General features: G+C 42.6%; 1 protein-coding gene across 1 annotated transcript; it reads right to left on the bottom strand.

The window, feature by feature from the left end:
- Window positions 1-703: 703 nt before the first annotated feature.
- Window positions 704-5,488, bottom strand: LOC128691704 (cytochrome b5). Its single transcript, XM_053780584.2, has 3 exons — window positions 5,342-5,488; window positions 3,895-4,148; window positions 704-1,640 (listed from the first exon to the last, which is right to left on the bottom strand). Exons 2-3 carry the CDS (start codon window positions 4,138-4,140, stop codon window positions 1,431-1,433), a joined length of 456 nt encoding a protein of 151 aa, XP_053636559.1. The 5' UTR covers window positions 4,141-4,148; window positions 5,342-5,488; the 3' UTR covers window positions 704-1,430.
- Between the last annotated feature and the right edge of the window lie 19,178 nt (window positions 5,489-24,666).

Consider the following 24,666-nt stretch of genomic DNA (forward strand, 5'->3'; position numbering starts at 1 on the left):
TCATTTGAAGTTCTTTTCGTATTATTGTTCTCAAACTGCTAACAAGCCAAGATTGTAATCTACCCCCTTTTTGAAAGCATACAGCTTAGCCAATTTATCAGTTCTGTAATGCATCTGAAGACCAATGAAGGCAAATTCATTAGTTTTATCGTGCATCCCGACTCCACTGTCCACAATCTTACCATACCTGTGTCAGGCTTCTGACACAAGCATGCCACAATTTATACTTAATGAACTGAGACCATTTATGGATGACAGAGAACCAGCGGAGAAGTTCCGCTATTGCCTTGCTTGACATAGATCGTGCAGCTGGTTCATACGGGAGGTCGGTACCAGTTTTTTCGATCCATCTGGAGGGGTGTTCACCAGTGCTGAGGAAAGTTTGGAGGGCTTCTGTGCAGGGGTTTGGATGGGCTTCCCATTAATTCTTTCTGGAGTTAGTTTCCTTTAATTTTCATACAGTCCATTCTATTTTATATTTACCATTATTGATATTAATATTTAATACTGTAATTATTAGTCGGGTCAAGTTTTTTTGTGAGTGTGATGAAGGAGTGGGCATCGAGGAAGTGACAGTCCTGTGACCTACTGTGACTAAAGTCCCATTTACCTCACCCAAATTACTTACATGTAATAATTTAGGTAATACCCTGTAAACCTTATGCAGGTAATTTTTCACAAATGGCAAATAAAATTAAAAATATATTATAAAATAGTCTTTTATATATATATAATTTATTCACATTTATACACGTGACATGATTTTGTTAATAAAAAAAAACATTTAAAAATGTTCTGAGCGGTGATGATATCATGAGAATGTTATGGTGAGAGGTGACGACATCATGAGAATGTTATATATAGTGATAGGTCATGATATCATGAGAATGTTATGGTGAGAGGTCATGACATTATAAGAATGTTATGGAGAGAGGGGATGACATAAGAATGACTCTAAGTATCAGGTACTATAAGCTGGCTTGAAGCTTAAGTCTGATGATGTGAACCATCGCTTGCAACACTGTACTGCACAACATGTCAACGATGTGACAGTGGGGATCATGAGACAAATTGATGCCCTTACTGTGAGTAGCAACGTTATCTGACACTAAGTTACTTCACTGTAGCTACCTGCTTTCTAGTTCTGGATAGGAAATTGAGGCATGGAGAATTTAATTGGCTGTGAAGAATGAGACGAAGAAATAAATTAATTTCACTCCTAAGAATGAAGATGATATGCGCGGCAAGGAGGCACTGCACGTGTTATCATTGTTAGGTGAGAACTAGACCAGCTGCGGTGTCTCCACCAGAGCTGAGACGTCACCAGAGGGTCTACACGGGGGCTGAGAGGTTATCAGGGAGTCTTCACTAGTGCTGGGGGCTCGCCGTGGAGTCACCACTAGGTTGTGTCGCAGCTGTCCACACTGGAACTATAACGTGCTCCACTGACAAGGTCCATCCCCGCTAAATATTCGCTCCTTCTCCGGCAGGATTCCTTCCAAGTACTCGTCCAGCGCCTGGAGTGCTGGTACTGAGTGGCCCACACCTCGGAAAGCGATGGTTGCGTCCCTTCCAGCGTATTCCATGATAACGTCCTCACCACCCGGGTGCTCCAACAGGAACTTTGTCACATCGAACACCTGTTGTTGATAATGTTACCAGAGATTAACAATGTGCAAAAAACATTAAAGTGTAATGAACAATGCTCAATGGCACAAACTAAAAAAAAAAAATAAGTTGATTAATGTATTTTGCGGCGTCACACAAACTCGATTGTTTGCAGGAGAGTGCCAGTGTGAGGCAGATATTTCCAATACTCGTCTTTTGCTTTATTTTGTCTGTGTAGTTTCTTATGCGTTATGCACGTACAACTTTTATAGGTAAAACTTGCGATTTTGGCTCAAATAGAAAAGTTCTTCTTGCCGAACAAGGCAAGCGAAAATTTATGTACGCAATAATTTCGCAAAAAATATTCTGAACCTAACGAAAAAAATATATTTCATTGCGTTTACTATTAAATTATTGTAAACTTATCTAAAATATATTTAGTTGGATTAGGCTAAATTAAATTGCGCTTATTATAATAAGGTTAGGTAAGTTTTCTAAAATTCTTTTGGTGCAAAATTATAATTTTTTACATTAACATTAATGAAAATAATATATCTTTAAACATATAAGAGAAAATTTAGAAAGGACTTAATTGTAAATGAGTTCTTGCTAATTGACCAGTTTTACATATTAGGGAGGTACTACCGTCCTGCCAAGTGAGTGTGAATGGAAACTTAATTGTTTTACATGATGGCAGAATTGCTGGTGTCTTTTCTGTCTCAAACATGCTGGATAACAGGTATGTCTTGCTACTTCTACTGACACTTAGGTCACATTACAAATGCATGTACACACATACATACCCATTGCATTTTCTTCTATTTTCTTGATAGTTCTTGTTCTTCTTTGTTTCCTCTTATCCTCATGCGGAAATGGATAAGAATTCTTCCTCCGAAAGCCACGCGTGTCGTAAGGGCGACTAAAATACCAGAAGGGGCTAGTAACCGCTTCTGTATAAATTGCTAAATTTAAAAAGAAAAATATTTTCGTTTTTCCTTTTAGGTCACCCTGCCTCGGTGGGATATGCCCAGCTCATATATGTGTGCGTGTGTACTCACCTAATTGTGGTTGCAGGGGTCGATACTCAGCTCCTGACCCCGCCTCTTCACTGAGCACTACTAGGTCTTCTCTCTCCCTGCTCCATAAGCTCTCTCTTAAAGCTATGTATGGTTCCTGCCTCCACTACCTCACTTGCTAGACTGTTCCACTTCCTGACTACTCTTTGACTGAAGAAATACTTCCTAACATCCCTTTGACTCATCTGAGTCTTCAACTTCCAATTGTAACCTTGTTTCTGTGTCCATCTCTGGAACATCCTCTGTCCACCTTGTCTATTCCACGCAGTATTTTGTATGTCATTATCATGTCTCCCCTAACCCTCCTGTCCTCCAGTGTTGTCAGCCCGATTTCCTCTTTCTTTCGTAGGACATTTTCCTTAGCTCTGGAATTAATCTTGTCGCAAACCTTTGCACTTTCTATAATTTCTTGACGTGCTTGATCAAATGTGAGTTCCAAACTGGTGCTGCGTACTCCAGTATGGGCCTGACGTATACGGTGTACAGTGTCTTGAACGATTCATTACTAAGGTATCGGTATTCACCTAGCTGAGGTTGCAGGGGTCGAGTCCTAGCTCCTGGTCCCGCCTCTTCACTGGTCGCTACTAGGTCACTCTCCCTGAACCGTGAGCTTTATCATACCTCTGCTTAAAGCTATGTATGGATCCTGCCTCCACTACATCGCTTCCCAAACTATTCCACTTCCTGACTACTCTTTGGCTGAAGAAATACTTCCTAACATCCCTGTGATTCATCTGTGTCTTCAACTTCCAACTGTGTCCCCTTGTTGCTGTGTCCCATCTCTGGAACATTCTGTCTTTGTCCACCTTGTCAATTCCTCTTAGTATTATGTATGTCGTTATCATGTGTCCCCTATCTCTCCTGTCCTCCAGTGTCGTCAGGTCAGTTTCCCTTAACGTCTCCTCGCAGCACATACCTCTTAGCTCTGGGACTAGTCTTGTTGCAAACCTTTGCACTTTCTCTAGTTTCTTTACGTGCTTGGTTAGGTGTGGGCTCCAAACTGGTGCCGCATACTCCAGTATGGGCCTAAAGTACACCGTTTACAGGGTCCTGAACGATTCCTTATTAAGATGTCAGTGTTTGTGTGTGTGTGTGTGTGTGTGTGTGTGTGTGTGTGTGTGTGTGTGTGTGTGTGTGTGTGTGTGTGTGTGTGTGTGTGTGTGTGTGTGGTGTGTACACATGGGTCACAATAACAAGCCATAATACACACCTTATCGTAGAGAACGATCCAGCAATCGTTGTAGGTATCATGACTGGCAACTTCGCTCAGAGAGATGATGTTAAGACCAGACTCTTCATCCTTCTGGCGTTCACGCCCCGGGCAAGAGTCAGTGGTGACGCAGGGGTCGCGGTAGCCAAGAGTTTGAGATGCAAACTCAAAGACCTGAGTAGAGAAGTTAATGATGGCCTTAGTCTGACGCATGTAGAGAGGCAGCCCACCGTGTGATTCTTTCATCCTGGCTCCTGCAGGTAAGACAACTTGGTTTAGGACAGGAAGAAAGTGTTTTTAATTATTTAAATACGTATTTGCTCTTTATACATGGAGAATATAATAAAAAACAGATTAAATTTTGTCTATGTCAGCCTTGCACCAAGGCCTTCTGCTGAAGCTAGCACGGACTGCTGAAGCTAGCACGGACTGCTGAAGCTAGCACGGACTGCTGGAGCTAGCACGGACTGCTGAAGCTAGCACGGACTGCTGAAGCTAGCACGGACTGCTGGAGCTAGCACGGACTGCTGGAGCTAGCACGGACTGCTGGAGCTAGCACGGACTGCTGGAGCTAGCACGGACTGCTGAAGCTAGCACGGACTGCTGAAGCTAGCACGGACTGCTGAAGCTAGCACGGACTGCTGAAGCTAGCACGGACTGCTGAAGCTAGCACGGATTGCTGAAGCTAGCACGGATTGCTGAAGTTAGCACGGATTGCTGAAGCTAGCAAGATCTGCTGAAATATGCAGTATTTAAGTTATTTTCAGTTTTATTATTACAGTTAGAATTCGTTTGTGTGATATATTCTGCGTGTAATTACAATGTCACAACTTGAACATTCAATACTCTAATAAACAAGTATTAAATAAAATAACCCATCTCATTTTTTTTTGTTTTTACGGCAGAGCCAACACGTCAGAACCGAAAGGTCCTGATTTTGATTCCCCAAACATGATGAGAACTATGGGCAAAGTTTGTCTTCACAGCTGTTGCGGGGGTGTTAGTCAACTGTTGTGGGTCGCATCCTGGGCAGTGGTATATTCCAGAGTCAGGCTTTGAAATAGGCCAAGTTACACTAACGGCCCAAGTCCTATAAAAATGGACCGTGTAAAAAAAATTAGAGGGAAATTTACCAATAAGTGGTCGACTTCAGCTGGTGTACACATTAATAAACTTGCCGAAGTTCACTTATAAACTGGTCTAAAATCTTCCGAAGAATTAATAACCTATCTTAAATAAACTCGTTCCCGCTTTTACACTTAAAAACTTTGCTAAGTATTATACACTGGAAACCGATACTATTTATAACCGCTGGTTGTCCACTGACCACATTCCAAGAGGATATCGACTTCTACATTAGTAGTAAACAATTTAAACAAAGACAGCATTTATCTCGATGTTAACAACACATTTCAGTCACTGCAAGAAGCAATCTGCTGATACCAACCTTTCTGTCTGGAAAAACTTCGAAATGATTGTATTGGGAGGTGTGTGAGACAACGACTGGTGGAGGTGCTGTGTGTAGTGCCTCTCCTAGCTCACTGAGTAAGTCGTTGTTCCTCACCCCGTTAAATACTATCATGTGGGTGACGACACTCTGAGCTGGGTTGCAAGACACGACTCAGCTCCTCCCACCAAACACACCCAGCAACCCTTCACCTCTCTGGTCGTCCATACCGTAGTGACTAGACTATGACTGGGAAAGTCAGATGCCGAATTCTTGTTTACTTATATTCATACGTAACGAAATGACAGGGAGAAAAATGTTAGCAGGTCGAGTGTATTTACCTGGTGGTTACACCAGGTTAGAATCCACGTGAGGAATCCTGTGCCCTGGGCTGGGTATAATACCCCAACCGACTAAAACACCAATAGGAGACGAGTAAGCAGGGGTGTGGCACACTCCTGATTGGTCAGACTAACATCGTACTATTTGGAACACTTCCAAACTTGCGAAAGTAGTTTTATGAGTGTAACGCGACACAGGGGTGACGCACACTGTTTACACTTCATAGAATGAGTAGTACATCATCATACGCAAAACAGAATTACAGGCGATGAGCACCCGCAGCTCAGTGGTGAGAGCATGTGGCGCTGCAGTGAGAGTTCATGTGTACACATTGGTTATTCCACTGCCTAACCACCCCTATGGCGGAAGAAATCTTCCCTTCTGCAATATTCTGGGAAAATTCAGTACTTAAGACAACTTCAGTAACTACCAACACTGAATTTATTTTCCTTAAATTCCAATACCTGGAGTTCAGCTGGAGAGGTTTTCGGGGGTCAACGCCCCCACGGTCCGGTTTGAGACCAGGCCTCGTGGTGGATCAGGGCCTGATCAACCAGGCTGTTATTGCTGGCCGCACGTAAACCAACGTAAGAACCACAGCCCGGCTGATGAGGTACTAAGTGCCTGTCCAGCACCTTGAAGACAGCCAGGGGTCTATTAGTAATCCCCCTTATGTATACTGGGAGGCAGTTGAACAATCTTGGGCCCTTGGCACTTATTGTGTTGTCTCTCCGCGTACTCGTGGCGCCCCTGTTTTTCACTGGGGGAATGTTGCATCTCCTGCCGAGTCTTGCTTTCGTAAAGAGTGATTTTCGTGCGCAGGCTTGGTATTAATCCCTCTAAGATTTTCAAAGTGTATATTATCATGCATCTTTCTCGTCTGCATTCCAGGGAATACAAATCAAGGGACTTCAACCGTTCTCAGTAATTTATGAGCCATATCGTACTTATATGTGCCGTGAAAGATCTCTGTACATTCTCCAGGTCAGCAATTTCGCCAGCCTTGAAGGTGGTAGTTAGTGTACAACAATATTACAGCCTAGAGAGAACAAGTGATTTGAAGAGAATCATCACGGCCTTGGCGTCCCTAGTTTTGAATTCAAATTCAAATTCAAATTCAGAGTTTATTCTCTATAAGGATTACAATGCTGAGTTTACAGAATTTGGTTATTGTGTGGTTTACATGTAGTAAAATAATAATTACAGAGTGTACCACTAGAACACCTAGCATGGCTAGGCATTTCGAGCAGACTTAGATTAAATCTTAAGTTTAAAATATTACAAAATTATGAGGTAAGTTGGTATTATGGCTAAGTGACTAAATACTAGTTTGTGAGTTTAGCAATGTGAATGCTTTTGTTTCGGTACTATACATAGTTTCAGTATTGGAGTATCACAGGCCAACTTATGACTAGTTAAGATTCATTATTTTGAGATTGAGATTGATATTTCTGTTTATGGTCAAATGGGTCAGTGAGTGTAAGTGTGAACCACCAGGTGGTATTCGTATAATTAGTTGACAGGGTGTATCAGGGAGATAAGATGTTTTCTGATGGTAGTTTTGAAGGTGATGAATGTGTCTGCAGTTTTAGAATTTTCAGGTAGGGTGTTCCAGATTTTAGGTCCTTTGACAAACATTGAATTTTTGTAAAGGTTTAGTCGGACACGGGGGATGTCATAGAGATGTTTGTGTCTGGTGTTGTGCCTGTGGGTTCTGTCACAACTATCAAGAAAGCGTTTTAGGTCAAGGTTAATATTGGAATTTAAGGTCCTGTAGATGTAGATTGCACAGTAGTGTGGATGTACTGAACAGGGAGTAAGTTTAGATCTATGAAGAGTGGGGGGGAGGGTGTTGCCAGGGATGGGATTTAGTAATTATTCTTACTGCGGCTTTTTGTTGGGTTATTATTGGCTTTAGGTGTGTTGCTGCAGTTGAACCCCAAGCACAGATAGCATAGGTGAGGTATGGATATATAAGTGAATGGTATAGTGTGAGAAGGGCAGTTTGCGGCACGTAGTATCGTATCCTGGAGAGGATCCCAACCGTTTTGGATACTTTTTTGGTTATGTGTTGGATATGGGTACTGAAGTTCAGGTTGTTGTCGAAGTATAGGCCTAGGAATTTGCCCTCATTATGCCTGGCAATTAGAGTGTTGTCGATCTTAATGTTAATTTGTGCATCTCCTGCTCTGCTACCAAACATAATGTAGTAGGTTTTGTCAGTGTTAAGCGTAAGTTTATTGGCTGTCATCCAAGTCGATATTTTGATCAGCTCCTCATTAACAATGGTGTTGAGGGTGGCAAGATTAGGGTGAGAGATGACATAAGTCGTGTCGTCAGCAAAGAGAATGGGGTTCAGGTGTTGAGATACGTTTGGAAGATCATTGATGTATATGAGGAAGAGCAGGGGACCAAGGACACTTCCCTGCGGAACTCCAGTATCAAGTGGCTGTGTTGTTGATGCTGTGTCTTTAATGGTGACATACTGATACCTATTAGTAAGGTAAGATTTGAAATATGCAAGCGCATGGCCTCTTATACCATAATGGTCAAGTTTGTGGAGTAGGATGCCGTGGTATACTGTGTCAAATGCTTTTCTTAGGTCAATAAAAATTCCTAGTGGATATTCCTTATTTTCCAATGCTGTGTAAAGCAGGTATAGCATTTTTATGATTGCATCGTTAGTGCTTTTATTTTTCCTGAATCGAAATTGGCAGGGGTTGAGTATGTTTTGTGCCGTTATAAATGAATATAGTCTCCTGTGCACGAGTTTCTCAAAGATTTTGGATAGCAATGGTAAGTTTGATATTGGCCTATAGTTGTTTAAATCTGTAGGGTCACCACCTTTATGTATTGGTGTAACCCTTGCCGTCTTGAGTAGTTTCGAGAAGGTGCTAGTTTCTAGTGAATTGTTAAAAAGTAATGAGATAGCATGCGAGAGGACATGGGCCGCTCTCTTGTACAATAATGGTGGGACATGAGACAGATTCCCTGAGTTATTTTTAAGTGACTTTATAATCTCGGTGACTTCCGTGGGCTCAGTTGGAGCAAGATAGAAGGAATTTGGGAAATTCCCATCTAGGTAGTCCCTGGCATGGGCATTGGTACGTGGGATTTTATTGGCGAGATTAGAACCTATGGTTGAGAAGAAGTCGTTTATCTTGTTAGCTGTGTCAGTGGGATGCAGTGGTGTTTCATTAGGTTTAGTTAGGACAATATTCTTGTTTTTTTTTCAGTTTGTGGGTCCCTAGAATCTGAGAGAGTGTTTTCCAGGTCTTTTTTATATCTCCTCTAGTGTCTGTGAATCTACTGGAGTAGTGTAGTTGTTTGGCTTTCTTTATTACTTTGGTGAGGACTGATGAATAGTGTTTAAGAATATCTTTGTGTATTAAGCCCTGTCTATATTTCTTTTCATATTGGTGTTTCTTATCAATGGATTTCAGAATGGTGCTGGTTAGCCATGGGCAACCAAGCCGTTTGTTTGTGATCTGTTTCGTTTTTATAGGACAATGTTTGTTGAATAGTCTAAGTAATTTGTTAAGAAAAATGTCTGTCCAGTCATCAGTACCATTGGCCTTGGAGAATTCTGTAGGCCAGTCAACAGTCTCTAGGTCAGCTGTGAACTTCCTTATTGAGGCCTCGTATATGGAGTCTAAGTGAAACTTTGTTGTATTCAAGTGGTGGTTTGCTAATGTTTGTCAAGAGGAAGGTAGGGTAGTGGTCTGTAGTGCTATCTGTGGTTATCCCTGATTTAAGGGGGGCTAGTATATTGGTCCATATGTGGTCTTTTATGGTTGCACTTGTTTCAGTGAGCCTGGTTGGTTTAGTTAATGTTGGTATGAGAAGTGTGTTGTTCATATTGTTGATAAAATCAGTTACAGGCTGATCATCTAGTAAGCCAAGGTTGATGTTGAAGTCTCCAGCTAAGAGAAGGTGGTGCTTATTCATTTGTCTGTTTGTTATTAGTGCCTTTAATTTCTCACTGAAATTTGGGATGTTTGTGTGGGGTATCCGGTAAATGGCACCGATTGTTATAGGTGTCTTAAGGTTTTTTACAGTAAAATTAGCAAAAATATATTCTCCATATTCATCACTAAAGCAAGTGGTGCTAAGACAAGATAATTGGTTAGAGTAATAGATTGCAATACCACCCCGAACTTGGTTTGGTCTGCAGTTGTGAATTGCTGTGTATCCTGGTAGAGGGTAGATATCTATTGTGTCCTGCTTAAGCCAGGTCTCAGTAAGAATAATGCAGGAGAAGGGTGTCTTTAGTGATTCAAGGGGTGCCAGGAGGTCACCATAGTGTTTGCTTAAGGACCTGATGTTGTAGTTAAGTACTGATAGACTTTTAGCATTGTTTAGGATAGTGCTGGCTTGTGATGCTGTGTAATAAAGGCAGTTACTTTCCAATAGGTTTTGATTGTGTGTCAGATTATGGAGGTTTAGATCAGGGTCAACGTGATCAATCATCTTCTAGGTTTAAGGGTAGCTTTCCTGCAACCAGGTTCAGTTTAGGAGTTATGTCACCTTGCAGCTGTGATTTATGTCACCTTGCAGCTGTGATTTATGTCACCTTGCATCTGTGATTTATGTCACCTTGCAGCTGTGATTTATGTCACCTTGCAGCTGTGATTTATGTCACCTTGCAGCTGTGATTTATGTCACCTTGCAGCTGTGATTTATGTCATCTTGCAGCTGTGATTTATGTCACCTTGCAGCTGTGATTTATGTCATCTTGCAGCTGTGATTTATGTCATCTTGCAGCTGTGATTTATGTCATCTTGCAGCTGTGATTTGTCACCTTGCAGCTGTGATTTATGTCACCTTGCAGCTGTGATTTATGTCACCTTGCAGCTGTGATTTATGTCATCTTGCATCTGTGATTTATGTCACCTTGCATCTGTGATTTATGTCACCTTGCATCTGTGATTTATGTCACCTTGCAGCTGTGATTTATGTCACCTTGCAGCTGTGATTTATGTCATCTTGCAGCTGTGATTTATGTCACCTTGCATCTGTGAATTATGTCACCTTGCAGCTGTGATTTATGTCATCTTGCAGCTGTGATTTATGTCATCTTGCTGCTGTGATTTATGTCACCTTGCAGCTGTGATTTATGTCATCTTGCAGCTGTGATTTATGTCATCTTGCAGCTGTGATTTATGTCACCTTGCATCTGTGATTTATGTCACCTTGCAGCTGTGATTTATGTCATCTTGCATCTGTGATTTATGTCACCTTGCAGCTGTGATTTATGTCATCTTGCAGCTGTGATTTATGTCACCTTGCATCTGTGATTTATGTCACCTTGCAGCTGTGATTTATGTCATCTTGCAGCTGTGATTTATGTCATCTTGCAGCTGTGATTTATGTCATCTTGCAGCTGTGATTTATGTCATCTTGCAGCTATGATTTATGTCACCTTGCAGCTGTGATTTATGTCATCTTGCAGCTGTGATTTATGTCATCTTGCAGCTGTGATTTATGTCATCTTGCAGCTGTGATTTATGTCACCTTGCAGCTGTGATTTATGTCATCTTGCAGCTGTGATTTATGTCATCTTGCAGCTGTGATTTATGTCACCTTGCAGCTGTGATTTATGTCACCTTGCAGCTGTGATTTATGTCGCCTTGCAGCTGTGATTTATGTCACCTTGCAGCTGTGATTTATGTCACCTTGCATCTGTGATTTATGTCACCTTGCAGCTGTGATTTATGTCATCTTGCAGCTGTGATTTATGTCACCTTGCAGCTGTGATTTATGTCACCTTGCAGCTGTGATTTATGTCATCTTGCAGCTGTGATTTATGTCACCTTGCAGCTGTGATTTATGTCACCTTGCAGCTGTGATTTATGTCACCTTGCAGCTGTGATTTATGTCATCTTGCAGCTGTGATTTATGTCACCTTGCAGCTGTGATTTATGTCATCTTGCAGCTGTGATTTATGTCATCTTGCAGCTGTGATTTATGTCACCTTGCAGCTGTGATTTATGTCATCTTGCAGCTGTGATTTATGTCACCTTGCAGCTGTGATTTATGTCACCTTGCAGCTGTGATGTCGGCACTAGTGGCTATTTGTTAAGGTAGATTTCAAGGTCAACGGAGGCCTATATAGACCTAGAAATAGTTTCTACAAGGTTTAACTGCTATACTAATTCGGCCAAAGAAACTCATTTGTGGCTTGTGTGTTATAAACTGGTAGTCAGGAATAGTTATTTTTCTCCAAAATCCAATCAGATAGTAGTCCAAAATCTGGCCCTGGAGTTTACCTGGAGAAGGTTTCAGGGGTCACCGCCCACGCGGCTTGGTCTGAGACCAGGCCTCGTGGTGGAACAAGGTCAGATCACCCTGGCTGTTACTGCTGGCCTCACGCAAACTGACCTCAGCCCGAGACATTAGGTGCCTGTCCAGGGCAGACAGCCAGGGGTCTACCCCTTTATGTATGCTGGGAGGCAGTTGAACAGTCTTGGGCCCCGGACACTTACTGTGTTGTGTCTCAGTGTACTCGTGGCGCCCCTGCTTTTCATCGGGGGAATGAAGAATGAGACACTTATGCAGCATATGGGAATCTTTATTCAGGAAACGTTTCGCCACACAGTGGCTTCATCAGTCCAATACAAAGAGGAAGGCGTAAGGAGAGGAGGAGAATGAGGTAATCAGTCCCTCAACCTGGAGTCGATGTGTTCAGTCCATCAATCTTGTAGAATGTACAGCATAGGGCCGTAGACGTGGCTTATATACTGTAGTGAGGTGACGTGAAGCAGATGGAGGCGGGGTCATAGTGGTACCATCCACTAGTCGAAGTAGGTCTTCGTCCAAAGGTTGAACAAGTGTTGAAGAATTCTTTGTAACAAGATCCCATGATTCATCACATCGGGGGAATGTTGCATCTCCTGCCGAGTCTTTTGTTTTCATATGGAATAATTTTCGTGTGCAAGTTTGGCACTAATCCCTCTAGCATTTTCCAAGTATCCATATGTCTCTCTTGCCTGCGTTCCAGGGAATACACATCAACGGCCTTCAATCATTCCCAGTAATTTATGTGCCTTACCGTACTTATGTGTGCCGTGAAAGTTCTCTGTACATTCTCCAGGTCAGCAATTTCCCCTGCCTTGAAGGGGGCAGTTAGAGAGAACAAGCGAGTTGAAGACGATCATAATGGGCTTGGCGTCCCTAGTTTTGAAGGTTCTCATTATCCATCCTATCATTTTCCTAGCAGATGAGGTAGGTACGTTGTTGTGTTCTTTGAAGGCGAGATCCTCTGACATTATCACTCCCAGGTCCTTCACATTACTTTTTTGCTCTATTGTATGGTTAGAATTTGTCGAATACCCTGATACAGTTTTAATTTTCTGAAGTTTTCTATATCTGAGTAGTTGAAATTTCTCTTCATTGAGCTTCATATTGTTTGAAAATTTGGTTGATGTCCTCTTAGAGTCTCGCAGTGTCTTCGATGGAGGTCACTGCCATGGTGATCCGGGTGTCATCTGCAAAGGAAGACACAGAGCTATGGCTTACATCTTTGTCTGTGTCTGATATGAAAATAAGGAATAGGATGGGAGCGAGTACTGTGCCTTGTAAGAACATAAGAACATAAGAATGTAGGAACACTGCAGAAGGCCTACTGGCCCATGCGAGGCAGGTCCTTATAAAAAACGACCACTACCTAAAGATACCCAAGAAATAACTCCCGTACCCAATGACACCATTCAAACCCAGCCCCTCCCACTCATATATTTATCCAGTCTTTTCTTAAAGCTACCCAAGGTCCTAGCCTCTATCACCCCACTGGGAAGACTGTTCCACGCATCTGCAACTCTGTTAGAAAACCAATACTTACCTATGTCCTTTTTAAATCTAAATTTATCCAACTTAAATCCATTATTTCTGGTTCTTACCTGGTTCGACACACTCAGTACTTTATTAATATCTCCCTTGTTTATGCCCGTCATCCACTTATACACTTCAATGATATCTCCCTTCATTCTACGCCTCTCCAGAGAGTGGAGATTTAAGGCTTTAAGTCTATCTTCATACGGGAAATTCCTTATACAGGAAATCATTTTAGTCATTCTTCTCTGTATCTTCTCTAATGAGTCTATGTCCATCCTGTAGTAAGGAGACCAAAACTGAGCAGCATAATCTAAATGAGGCCTCACTAGTGATGTATAGAGCTGTAAAATAACTTTTGGAATTCTGTTACTTACACTTCTTGAGGTAAATCCAAGTAATCTGTTAGCCTTGTTGCGCACACTTAGGCACTGCTGTCTTGGCTTTAGATTTCTGCTTACCATGACTCCCAAGTCTTTTTCACATTCTGTATGATCAAGCTCTACTTCACCTAGATTATAGCTTCGAGGGTCATTTTCATGACCAAGGGCAAGTACCTTACACTTATCCACATTGAACTTCATCTGCCATTTTTCAGACCAAGACATTAATTTGTCCAAATCGTCCTGGAGTTCATTGATATCCTCCTCAGAGTGAATTATACGGCCTATCTTTGTATCATCAGCAAACTTACTCATGTCACTCGTAATCCCTTCATCAAGGCCATTAATGTAAATTATGAACAAGAGAGGGCCTAAAACTGATCCTTGTGGAACGCCACTAGTGACTAATCCCCATTCAGATATGACCCCATTAATGAAAACTCTCTGCTTTCTATTGGTAAGCCATGCCTCTATCCATGCTAGAACTTTACCTCCTATACCATGAGCTGCCACTTTTCTTAAGAGTCTCTTGTGAGGTACACTATCGAAGGCTTTATTAAAATCCAAATGAACAATATCATAGACTTTATTACTGTCTACTGCCTCAAATGTTCTATTGATGAACGTCAGTAAATTTGTCAAGCAGGAACGACCTCTCGTGAACCCATGCTGAGATTCATTAATCAAATTATGCTCTTTAAGGTGACTTCTAATAATGTCAGCTAGAATTGATTCTAATAACTTGCCCACTATAGATGTCAGGCTTATTGGACGGTAATTTGAAGGAACGGACTTATCCCCTGATTTGAATATAGGAACCATATTAGCCATCTTCCACAACTCTGGCACAACACCGGTAAGGATGGACGCATTAAACACACTCGTTAAGGGCTGACTAAGCTCCATCTTGCATTCCTTAAGCACCCTGGAAAACAACTCGTCGGGCCCCGGGGACTTATTTTGCTTCAGTTTGTCTATCTGTTTAATAACCATGTCCGTCGTCAGGAACTGATTAATTGTTAATTTCTGGAATCTCATTTACATCTTCCTGTGTAAAAACTGACAAAAAATAGTCATTAAATAAGGAGCAAATTTCCAGTTCGTTATCCGTCAGCTGTCCATTCCCAATTTTCAGAGGTCCTACTTTTTCCTTCACCTTCGTCCTATACACTTGAAAGAACCCAGCAGCTCTAATTTCATAGTCACGTTTAGCCTTTCTAATTCCCTTTTTTACTTCTCTTTTAAGCTGAACATATTGGTCAGTAAGGTTAACCTCTCCTCTTCTGATGCGCCTATAAATTCCCCTTTTCTCCCCTAATAGATGCTTTAACCTACTGTTAACCCATTTGGGATCGTTATTATTAGATCTAATATCTCTCTGGGGAATGTATATACTCTGGGCATGGTGTACATTATTAAGAAAAAAATCATGAAAGCAGATCCCTTCATAATCATAAGTATGATCATCATCAATAAAATCATTAGCTAGATAACCCCAATCAAGATTAGACAGATGTTCCCTAAGTCCATTATAATCGGCAGAACGAAAATCAGGGATTTTTACCGTATTATCATTATTCTTGTATTCCCAGTTAATGATAAAAGTGATGGATTTGTGATCACTTGCGCCAAGCTCTTCAGTGATCTCCAGATTATTTACGAGTGTTTCCTTATTTGACAAGACTAGGTCTAGCAAATTATTACCCCTGATAGGCTCTGTTACACACTGCTTCCGAAAACAGCCCTGAACTGTTTCCATAAAGTCACTGGACTCCAGATTACCAGTCAAAGAATTCCAGTCAATTTGACTAAAGTTAAAATCCCGTACTATCACTGCGTTATTGTGTCTAGAAGCCCTAACAGTTTCGTCCCAAAGAAGTCTCCCTCTATCGTGATCCAAGCCTGGAGGTCGGTATATTACACCTAGTTTAGTTTAATATGTTTATTATGCACCCCATACCCATCCTGTGGGCGGTAGTCAAAAGATTACAGAGGTACATAATTGGTCCAGGGACTGGACTCCAAAGTTTTGATAGCTGAGCAAGTTACAGAGGTAATGAACTCACAGTTTACAAAGGTAATGAACTCACAATTTACAAAGGTAATGAACTCACAATTTACAAAGGTAATGAACTCACAATTTACAAAGGTAATGAACTCCAGGTAGGTCTGGTCACAATCATGACAAGTTACAAAGGTATTTACAGATTACAGAGGTACGTAATGGGTCCAGGGACTGGGCCCCCAAAGTTTTGATAGCTGAACTAGGTACAAAGGTAATGATCTCACAAGTTACAAAGGTAATGAATTCTGTAGAATGGTTACTTACGTTTATACTTTGGCTACAATCATGAACAAATTATAGAGTAATGAGCAATTCACACTTCCACACCCGGTCACAACTGTAGTGAGTTATTGGTGCAAATATTGATTGTTGAGTCACACACCACACACACACACACACACACACACACACACACACACACACACACACACACACACACACACACACACACACACACACACACACACACACACATGGGTATGCACCCCATACACATCTTGTGGGCGGTAGTCAAAAGATTACAAAGGTACATAATGGGTCCAGTGACTGGACCCCAAAGTTATGATAGCTGAACTAGTTACAAAGGTAATGAACTCCAGGTAGATCTGGTCACAATCATGGCAAGTTACAGAGGTAATGAATCAGCTTCACTCCTATACATGGTTACAGTCATGAGCAAATTACAAAGTAATGAGCCACTGATACGTCCACACCTGGTCACAATTGTAATGAGTTATAAATACAAATATTAAGTGGATCATACACCCACACTAGCGCGCACGCGCGCACATACACACACGAGGGCGCACGCACGGACATGTGCACACGAGCGTACAAATATATGCATACACACAAGGACTCACACCCACACACACACACCCACACACACACACACCAACACCCACACACACACCCTCACACACACTCACACACACACACCCTCACACACACCCTCACACACACCCACACACACACCCTCACACACACCCACACACACACACCCATACACGCACACACACACACCCACACACACACACACACACACACACACACACACACACACACACACACACACACACACACACACACACACTGACATGTGCCTAGGACCAAATGGTAACTAACACACACACACACTCACACACACACACACACACACACACACACACACACACACACACACACACACACACACACACACACACACACACACACACACACACACACCCTCACACACACCCACACACACACCCTCACACACACCCACACACACACCCACACACACACTCATACACACACACGCACACACACACACACACACACACACACACACACACACTGGACAGGCTGCAGACCTGGTCCAGCAATTGGCTCCTGGAGTTCAATCCCACCAAGTGCAAAGTCATGAAGATTGGGGAAGGGCAAAGAAGGCCGCAGACGGAGTACAGTCTAGGGGGTCAGAGACTACTAACCTCACTCAAGGAAAAAGATCTTGGGGTGAGTATAACACCAGGCACATCTCCTGAAGCGCACATCAACCAAATAACTGCTGCAGCATATGGGCGCCTAGCAAACCTCAGAACAACATTCCGACATCTTAATAAGGAATCATTCAGGACCCTGTACACCGTGTATGTTAGGCCCATATTGGAGTATGCGGCACCAGTTTGGAACCCACACCTAGCCAAGCACGTGAAGAAACTAGAGAAAGTGCAAAGGTTTGCAACAAGACTAGTCCCAGAGCTAAGAGGTATGTCCTACGAGGAGAGGTTAAGGGAAATCAACCTGACGACACTGGAGGACAGGAGAGATAGGGGGGACATGATAACGACATACAAAATACTGAGAGGAATTGACAAGGTGGACAAAGACAGGATGTTCCAGAGATTGGACACAGTAACAAGGGGACACAGTTGGAAGCTGAAGACACAGATGAATCACAGGGATGTTAAGAAGTATTTCTTCAGCCACAGAGTAGTCAGTAAGTGGAATAGTTTGGGAAGCGATGTAGTGGAGGCAGGATCCATACATAGCTTTAAGCAGAGGTATGATAAAGCTCACGGCTCAGGGAGAGTGACCTAGTAGCGATCAGTGAAGAGGCGGGGCCAGGAGCTCGGACTCGACCCCCGCAACCTCAACTAGGTGAGTACAACTAGGTGAGTACACACACACACACATGCACACATGTGGTAATGCTTTATTTACAGCTAGCAAAGTCAGGGTATTTCTCCAGAATGCTCTGCAATATACCACTGTGGATAAAATACTTTGCCATTTCTTGAACATTTCTGAGTGAGTTGTTTCTAAATTCATTAATTTGATCACACTCCAGTACATAATGACGCAAGGTGTGACAATAGTCCATCTGGCAAAGTTTACATTTCGTTTGGTCTACATCTGGTGGTGGTGATTTAACCTGCCAAAGATACTTGTAACCCAACCGGAGCCGGGCAGTAGTGACATCCAAGAGTCTTCTTATCTTGTTGGATGCACCATAGACATGTGGCTCCTCCTGCATGATGGAATGATGATAGATGGACTGACTTGTGTCAATCTCCCTAAGTCTTAAGTCAATAAAGTTCATTTGAAGTTCTTTTCGTATTATTGTTCTCAAACTGCTAACTGACAACCCAAGATTGTAATCTACTCCCTCTTTGAAAGCATACAGCTTAGCCAATTTATCAGTTCTATCATGCATCTGAAGACCAATGTGAGATGGAATCCACAGCATGTGCACTCTGACTCCACTGTCCACAATCTTACCATATCTATGTCTGGCTTCTGACACAAGCATGCCACAATTTATACTTAATGAGTTGAGAGCATTTATGGATGACAGAGAATCAGTTACAATTAAAGTGTCAACCTTAGATACATGGACACATTTGAGTGCAAGGAGTATGGCAAACAGTTCTGTTTGAAGGGTAGAGGCCCAGTTATTGATGCGTGCTCCAATTTCTTTATGAGAGCCATCACTCTGTGTGACAACAGCAGCACTACCAGCTGCACCAGTGGACAGGTGAACAGAACCATCGACGTAAATAATTTGTGAAAGAGTGTTCTGTGTGACTAAGTTATCAATACAGCTTAAGGCATCATGTTTGGCTTCAAGACGAAGCTTTGGTTGTGATTTAAGAAGAGTTTTGGGGGGAAATGGAGGAATGGTAGTTTGAAATGGGGTAATATCCCATGAAGCAGGGAAATGTCTCTGTTGTCTAACTTGATATAGATCATGTAGCTGGTTCATGCGGAGGTCGGTTCCAGTTTTTTCGATCCATCTGGAAGGATGTTCACCAGTGCTGAGGAAAGTTTGGAGGGCTTCTGTGCAGGGGTTTGAATGGGCAAGCCTAAGCATATTGACCCCAATAAGGATATTTCTTTCAGTAACACGATCTCTAATGCTTGGAATATTAAGTTCTTTCCGCATATTTAAAATTTTGGCAGTACGAGGGCATCCTAGGATGATCCTCATTGCTTCGTTTTGCAGTTTTTCCAGCCCTCCAAGCTTCCAGTCAGACACGAGTGCAAGTAGTGGCGCCGCATAATCAACCAATGATCTAATATAAGCAAGATACATCATTTTCACAATTTTAACATTAGCACCATACCTGGGATGAAAACCTGCCACAACTCTAAGTGCTCTCAGCCTTTCTTTGTATTGGCGACAAAGTCTCGTTACAACAGGTCCAAGTAGTGGAACCTCAAAGCCTAGATACCTGTATCTGCTTACATATTCTAGAAGAGACCCATCATGCAACTGGATCTGACGAACTGTGCCTCTCTGCCGAGGAGGACGCCTGTTGAGTATCTTTGTTTTATCCCCTGAGATTATTAATCCCAGGTCCTGACACGAGGCTAGTACATGATTAAGAATGTTTTGGGTGTTGGAGAATCCGGTGGTGTGAATCATTATGTCATCAGCAAAACTAACCATATAATGATGGGGCTGGCTATGCATGGCATTAAGTAAGGCATTAATCAAAATGTTGAAAAGGGTGGGACTAAGCACACCTCCCTGTGGGGTTCCTAATTCAAAATCTTTAGTTACACTTCTATGTCCCTGGAACAACACAGACGACTTTCTGTTGGACAGGTAACCTTTAATCCAGCGGAGAAGCCATCCTCCAACATCCATTCTGGCAAGTTCACTAATGATTACATGTCGGTTGGCTACATCAAAAGCGGATTTAAGGTCAAGGAACGTAGTGTATGAGCTGTCAGTGTGCAGAGTGAGAAAGGTGGTAATGCAATGATGCACACTCCTTCCATGCATGAAGCCATGCAACCGGGGTGACAAGAATTCCTTAATTCTGTGCATAAGACGATTAAGAATCATCCTTTCGAATGTTTTACACAAGCAGCTAGTAAGGGATATTGGGCGAAATGAGTTTTGTTGATTGGGCTTCGGAATGGGAATAATGAGGCTATTGGTCCATGATTTAGGGAGCTCCCTAGTGACATAACTCATGTTATATAATTCAAGTAAAGGATTACCTGGCACTCGACACAGCAATCTGAGTATGTTGTAAGTAATACCATCCTCACCAGGTGACGTGGAGTTGCCCTTAGTTAGTGCTGCATCAAGTTCATAATTAGTGAAAGGAATGTTACAGTCATCTGCCTTGCTGAGCATAAAGCAAACAAGTCTCTCCCTTGTATCATATTTGTCCATTAATTTCGCCTGTGTGGTACTGGGAAGACTGTCATAGCTAGATGTAGCAGCCCAAGCACTGACTAACTCATTCGCCCTATGCAAGGGATGAGGGTGCGCGATCTGCCCAGTTCTGTTACCCTTAATTCTATTTATGTCCCTCCATGCCCGGCTAAGTGGGGTGTGAGCATTGAGACCATTGACAAATTGTTCCCAGTCTGTATGCCGCAGCTCTGTCATACGCTCTCTGGCAGCAGCAAGGGCAGTTTGGAAGAGCCTCAGCATTTCAGGGGTACGATGGTTTCTATAGGCTAGGCCTAGTCTGCGAGCAGTACGTTTCAATGTTCGAAGTTTAGAATCATTGTAATAGGTATGATTTTTATAAGACTTATGATTATTATGGAAGTCATTTGGATTTAGAGTAGTAGGAGGTTTCAGAGGCGGCTCTAAGAAGTTCTGAATACTGCTCACAAGGTCATTGTTAAAAGTCTCGACAGAGGAACACTCATAGGAATTATACCAGTCAGTCACATGTGCAACAAAGTCATCATGTTGATCAGGGGAAACATTAAGACGTTTCCGTTTGAATATCCCACCAGGGAGAATAGTATTACTAATATCTAGAGAGGTTAGCCTAGGGAAATGATCAGACGCAATATCTGTTACAATGGAAGACTCACAGCTGGCACAAGTAATGTTGAAGCCCAGGCACAGATCAAGGACGCCTCCATAGATATGTGTGGGTTCAAGGTCACCTACAATTTGCACATTATCATGACTGTTTAAGAGTGACAACAGTTGATTGCCATTACGATTACCAAACTGAGAGTTTCCAATGCTTTTGTGTCTTGCATTATAATCACCAATAATGAGAGTAGGTTCAGACTGAGCACAAGTTGGGAGCTCCAAGTAATTAAACTTATCAGCAGGAGCGTACAAGTTAAATATGTTGAGAGCAGAGTTCCCAATATAAATCCTAACACCGTGATACTGTAGCCCCTCTGTTTTCTTATGTGCAAGAAGTCGATGGGGAAGGGATTTTTTAATATATAGAACACAAGAATTAGTAGATTTGAGGTTATATGCAACAAACGATGGCAATTTAGGGGGTTGGGATTTTTCAGGGACTCTGCACTCTTGTAGACACACAATATCAATGGATTCAGTGGTTACTTTATGATGCAGGTCAGAAAATCTTTTTCTAAGTGACGCAATATTCCAACTTAAAATGGATAGTTTATACGAGTTTGGTTCCATTATAAAAGTCCAGGGATGGTATTCAGTTTCTCAGCAAAATGAAAAAAACTTACTAAATATAGAGCCTACTAGACTGGAGAATACACTAGACCTCATCTTCACTAACAATGATGATCTGATAAGAAATGTCACCATATCAAAAACAATATACTCAGATCACAACATAATTGAGGTTCAGACATGTATGCGCGGAGCCCCAGACCGACATAATGAGATTAGTCACGAGGGAGCATTCACCAAATTCAACTTCAATAACAAAAACATAAAGTGGGACCAAGTAAACCAAGTCCTAACCGATATAAGCTGGGAAGATATACTAAGCAACACAGACCCCAGGTCAATGCCCCCGCGGCCCGGTCTGTGACCAGGCCTCGTGGCGGATCAGGGTCTGATCAACCATGCCGGTACTGCAGATTAACTCGGTGGCACTCGATGTATGCACAAGGCTTATTCCTCTAAGAAAAAGGAGGAGTAGATGTAAAACAGAAAGAGACAGGCGCTCCCTTTACAGGCGACGGAAAAGAATAACAGAGCGGCTAAAAGAGGTCAATATATCTGAAATGCGTAGGGAGACACTGGTCAGAGAAATAGCAAGCATCGAACTTAAGCTACAAGAATCCTTTAGGAGTCAGGAATCGCGGGAAGAACTAAAAGCCATAAATGAAATCGAAAGAAACCCTAAGTATTTCTTCTCCTATGCCAAATCAAAATCGAGAACAACGTCCAGTATTGGGCCCCGACTTAAACAAGATGGGTCCTACACGGATGACAGCAAGAAAATGAGTGAGCTACTCAAGTCCCAATATGACTCAGTTTTTAGCAAGCCGCTAACCAGACTGAGAGTCGAAGATCAAAATGAATTTTTTATGAGAGAGCCACAAAATTTGATTAACACAAGCCTATCCGATGTTATCCTGACGCCAAATGACTTCGAACAGGCGATAAATGACATGCCCATGCACTCTGCCCCAGGGCCAGACTCATGGAACTCTGTGTTCATCAAGAACTGCAAGAAGCCCCTATCACGAGCCTTTTCCATCCTATGGAGAGGGAGCATGGACACGGGGGTCGTCCCACAGTTACTAAAAACAACAGACATAGCCCCACTCCACAAAGGGGGCAGTAAAGCAACAGCAAAGAACTACAGACCAATAGCACTAACATCCCATATCATAAAAATCTTTGAAAGGGTCCTAAGAAGCAAGATCACCACCCATCTAGAAACCCATCAGTTACACAACCCAGGGCAACATGGGTTTAGAACAGGTCGCTCCTGTCTGTCTCAACTATTGGATCACTACGACAAGGTCCTAAATGCACTAGAAGACAAAAAGAATGCAGATGTAATATATACAGACTTTGCAAAAGCCTTCGACAAGTGTGACCATGGCGTAGTAGCGCACAAAATGCGTGCTAAGGGAATAACAGGAAAAGTCGGTCGATGGATCTAAAATTTCTTCACTAACAGAACACAGAGAGTAGTCGTCAACAGAGTAAAGTCCGAGGCAGCTACGGTGAAAAGCTCTGTTCCACAAGGCACAGTACTCGCTCCCATCTTGTTCCTCATCCTCATATCCGACATAGACAAGGATGTCAGCCACAGCACCGTGTCTTCCTTTGCAGATGACACCCGAATCTGCATGACAGTGTCTTCCATTGCAGACACTGCAAAGCTCCAGGCGGACATCAACGAAATCTTTCAGTGGGCTGCAGAAAACAATATGAAGTTCAACGATGAGAAATTTCAATTACTCAGATATGGTAAACATGAGGAAATTAAATCTTCATCAGAGTACAAAACAAATTCTGGCCACAAAATAGAGCGAAACACCAACGTCAAAGACCTGGGAGTGATCATGTCGGAGGATCTCACCTTCAAGGACCATAACATTGTATCAATCGCATCTGCTAGAAAAATGACAGGATGGATAATGAGAACCTTCAAAACTAGGGAGGCCAAGCCCATGATGACACTCTTCAGGTCACTTGTTCTATCCAGGCTGGAATATTGCTGCACACTAACAGCACCTTTCAAGGCAGGTGAAATTGCCGACCTAGAAAATGTACAGAGAACTTTCACGGCGCGCATAACGGAGATAAAACACCTCAATTATTGGGAGCGCTTGAGGTTCCTAAACCTGTATTCCCTGGAACGCAGGAGGGAGAGATACATGATTATATACACCTGGAAAATCCTAGAGGGACTAGTACCGAACTTGAACACGAAAATCACTCACTACGAAAGCAAAAGACTTGGCAGACGATGCACCATCCCCCCAATGAAAAGCAGGGGTGTCACTAGCACGTTAAGAGACCATACAATAAGTGTCAGGGGCCCGAGACTGTTCAACTGCCTCCCAGCACACATAAGGGGGATTACCAACAGACCCCTGGCAGTCTTCAAGCTGGCACTGGACAGGCACTTAAAGTCAGTTCCGGATCAGCCGGGCTGTGGCTCGTACGTTGGTTTGCGTGCAGCCAGCAGCAACAGCCTGGTTGATCAGGCTCTGATCCACCAGGAGACCTGGTCACAGACCGGGCCGCGGGGGCGTTGACCCCCGGAACTCTCTCCAGGTAAACTCCAGGTAAATAACAAACAGATATAATCAATATCAATATCATCAGTATTATCCTTATCCATGAGTCTCCTAAGTGCGCTTCCATTAGTGAGACCTCTTGGGAGTCTTTGTACACAGAGGTCACTGCGCTCTTTGTCTGTGAATGTATGGAAGGTGACACTATCCCTCGCACTCACCTCTCCGCTTTTATTACACTCATCACTATCATCACATGTATC

This window comes from Cherax quadricarinatus, chromosome 6, assembly GCF_038502225.1.
Source record: "Cherax quadricarinatus isolate ZL_2023a chromosome 6, ASM3850222v1, whole genome shotgun sequence".
NCBI classification, from domain to species: Eukaryota; Metazoa; Arthropoda; class Malacostraca; order Decapoda; family Parastacidae; genus Cherax; species Cherax quadricarinatus.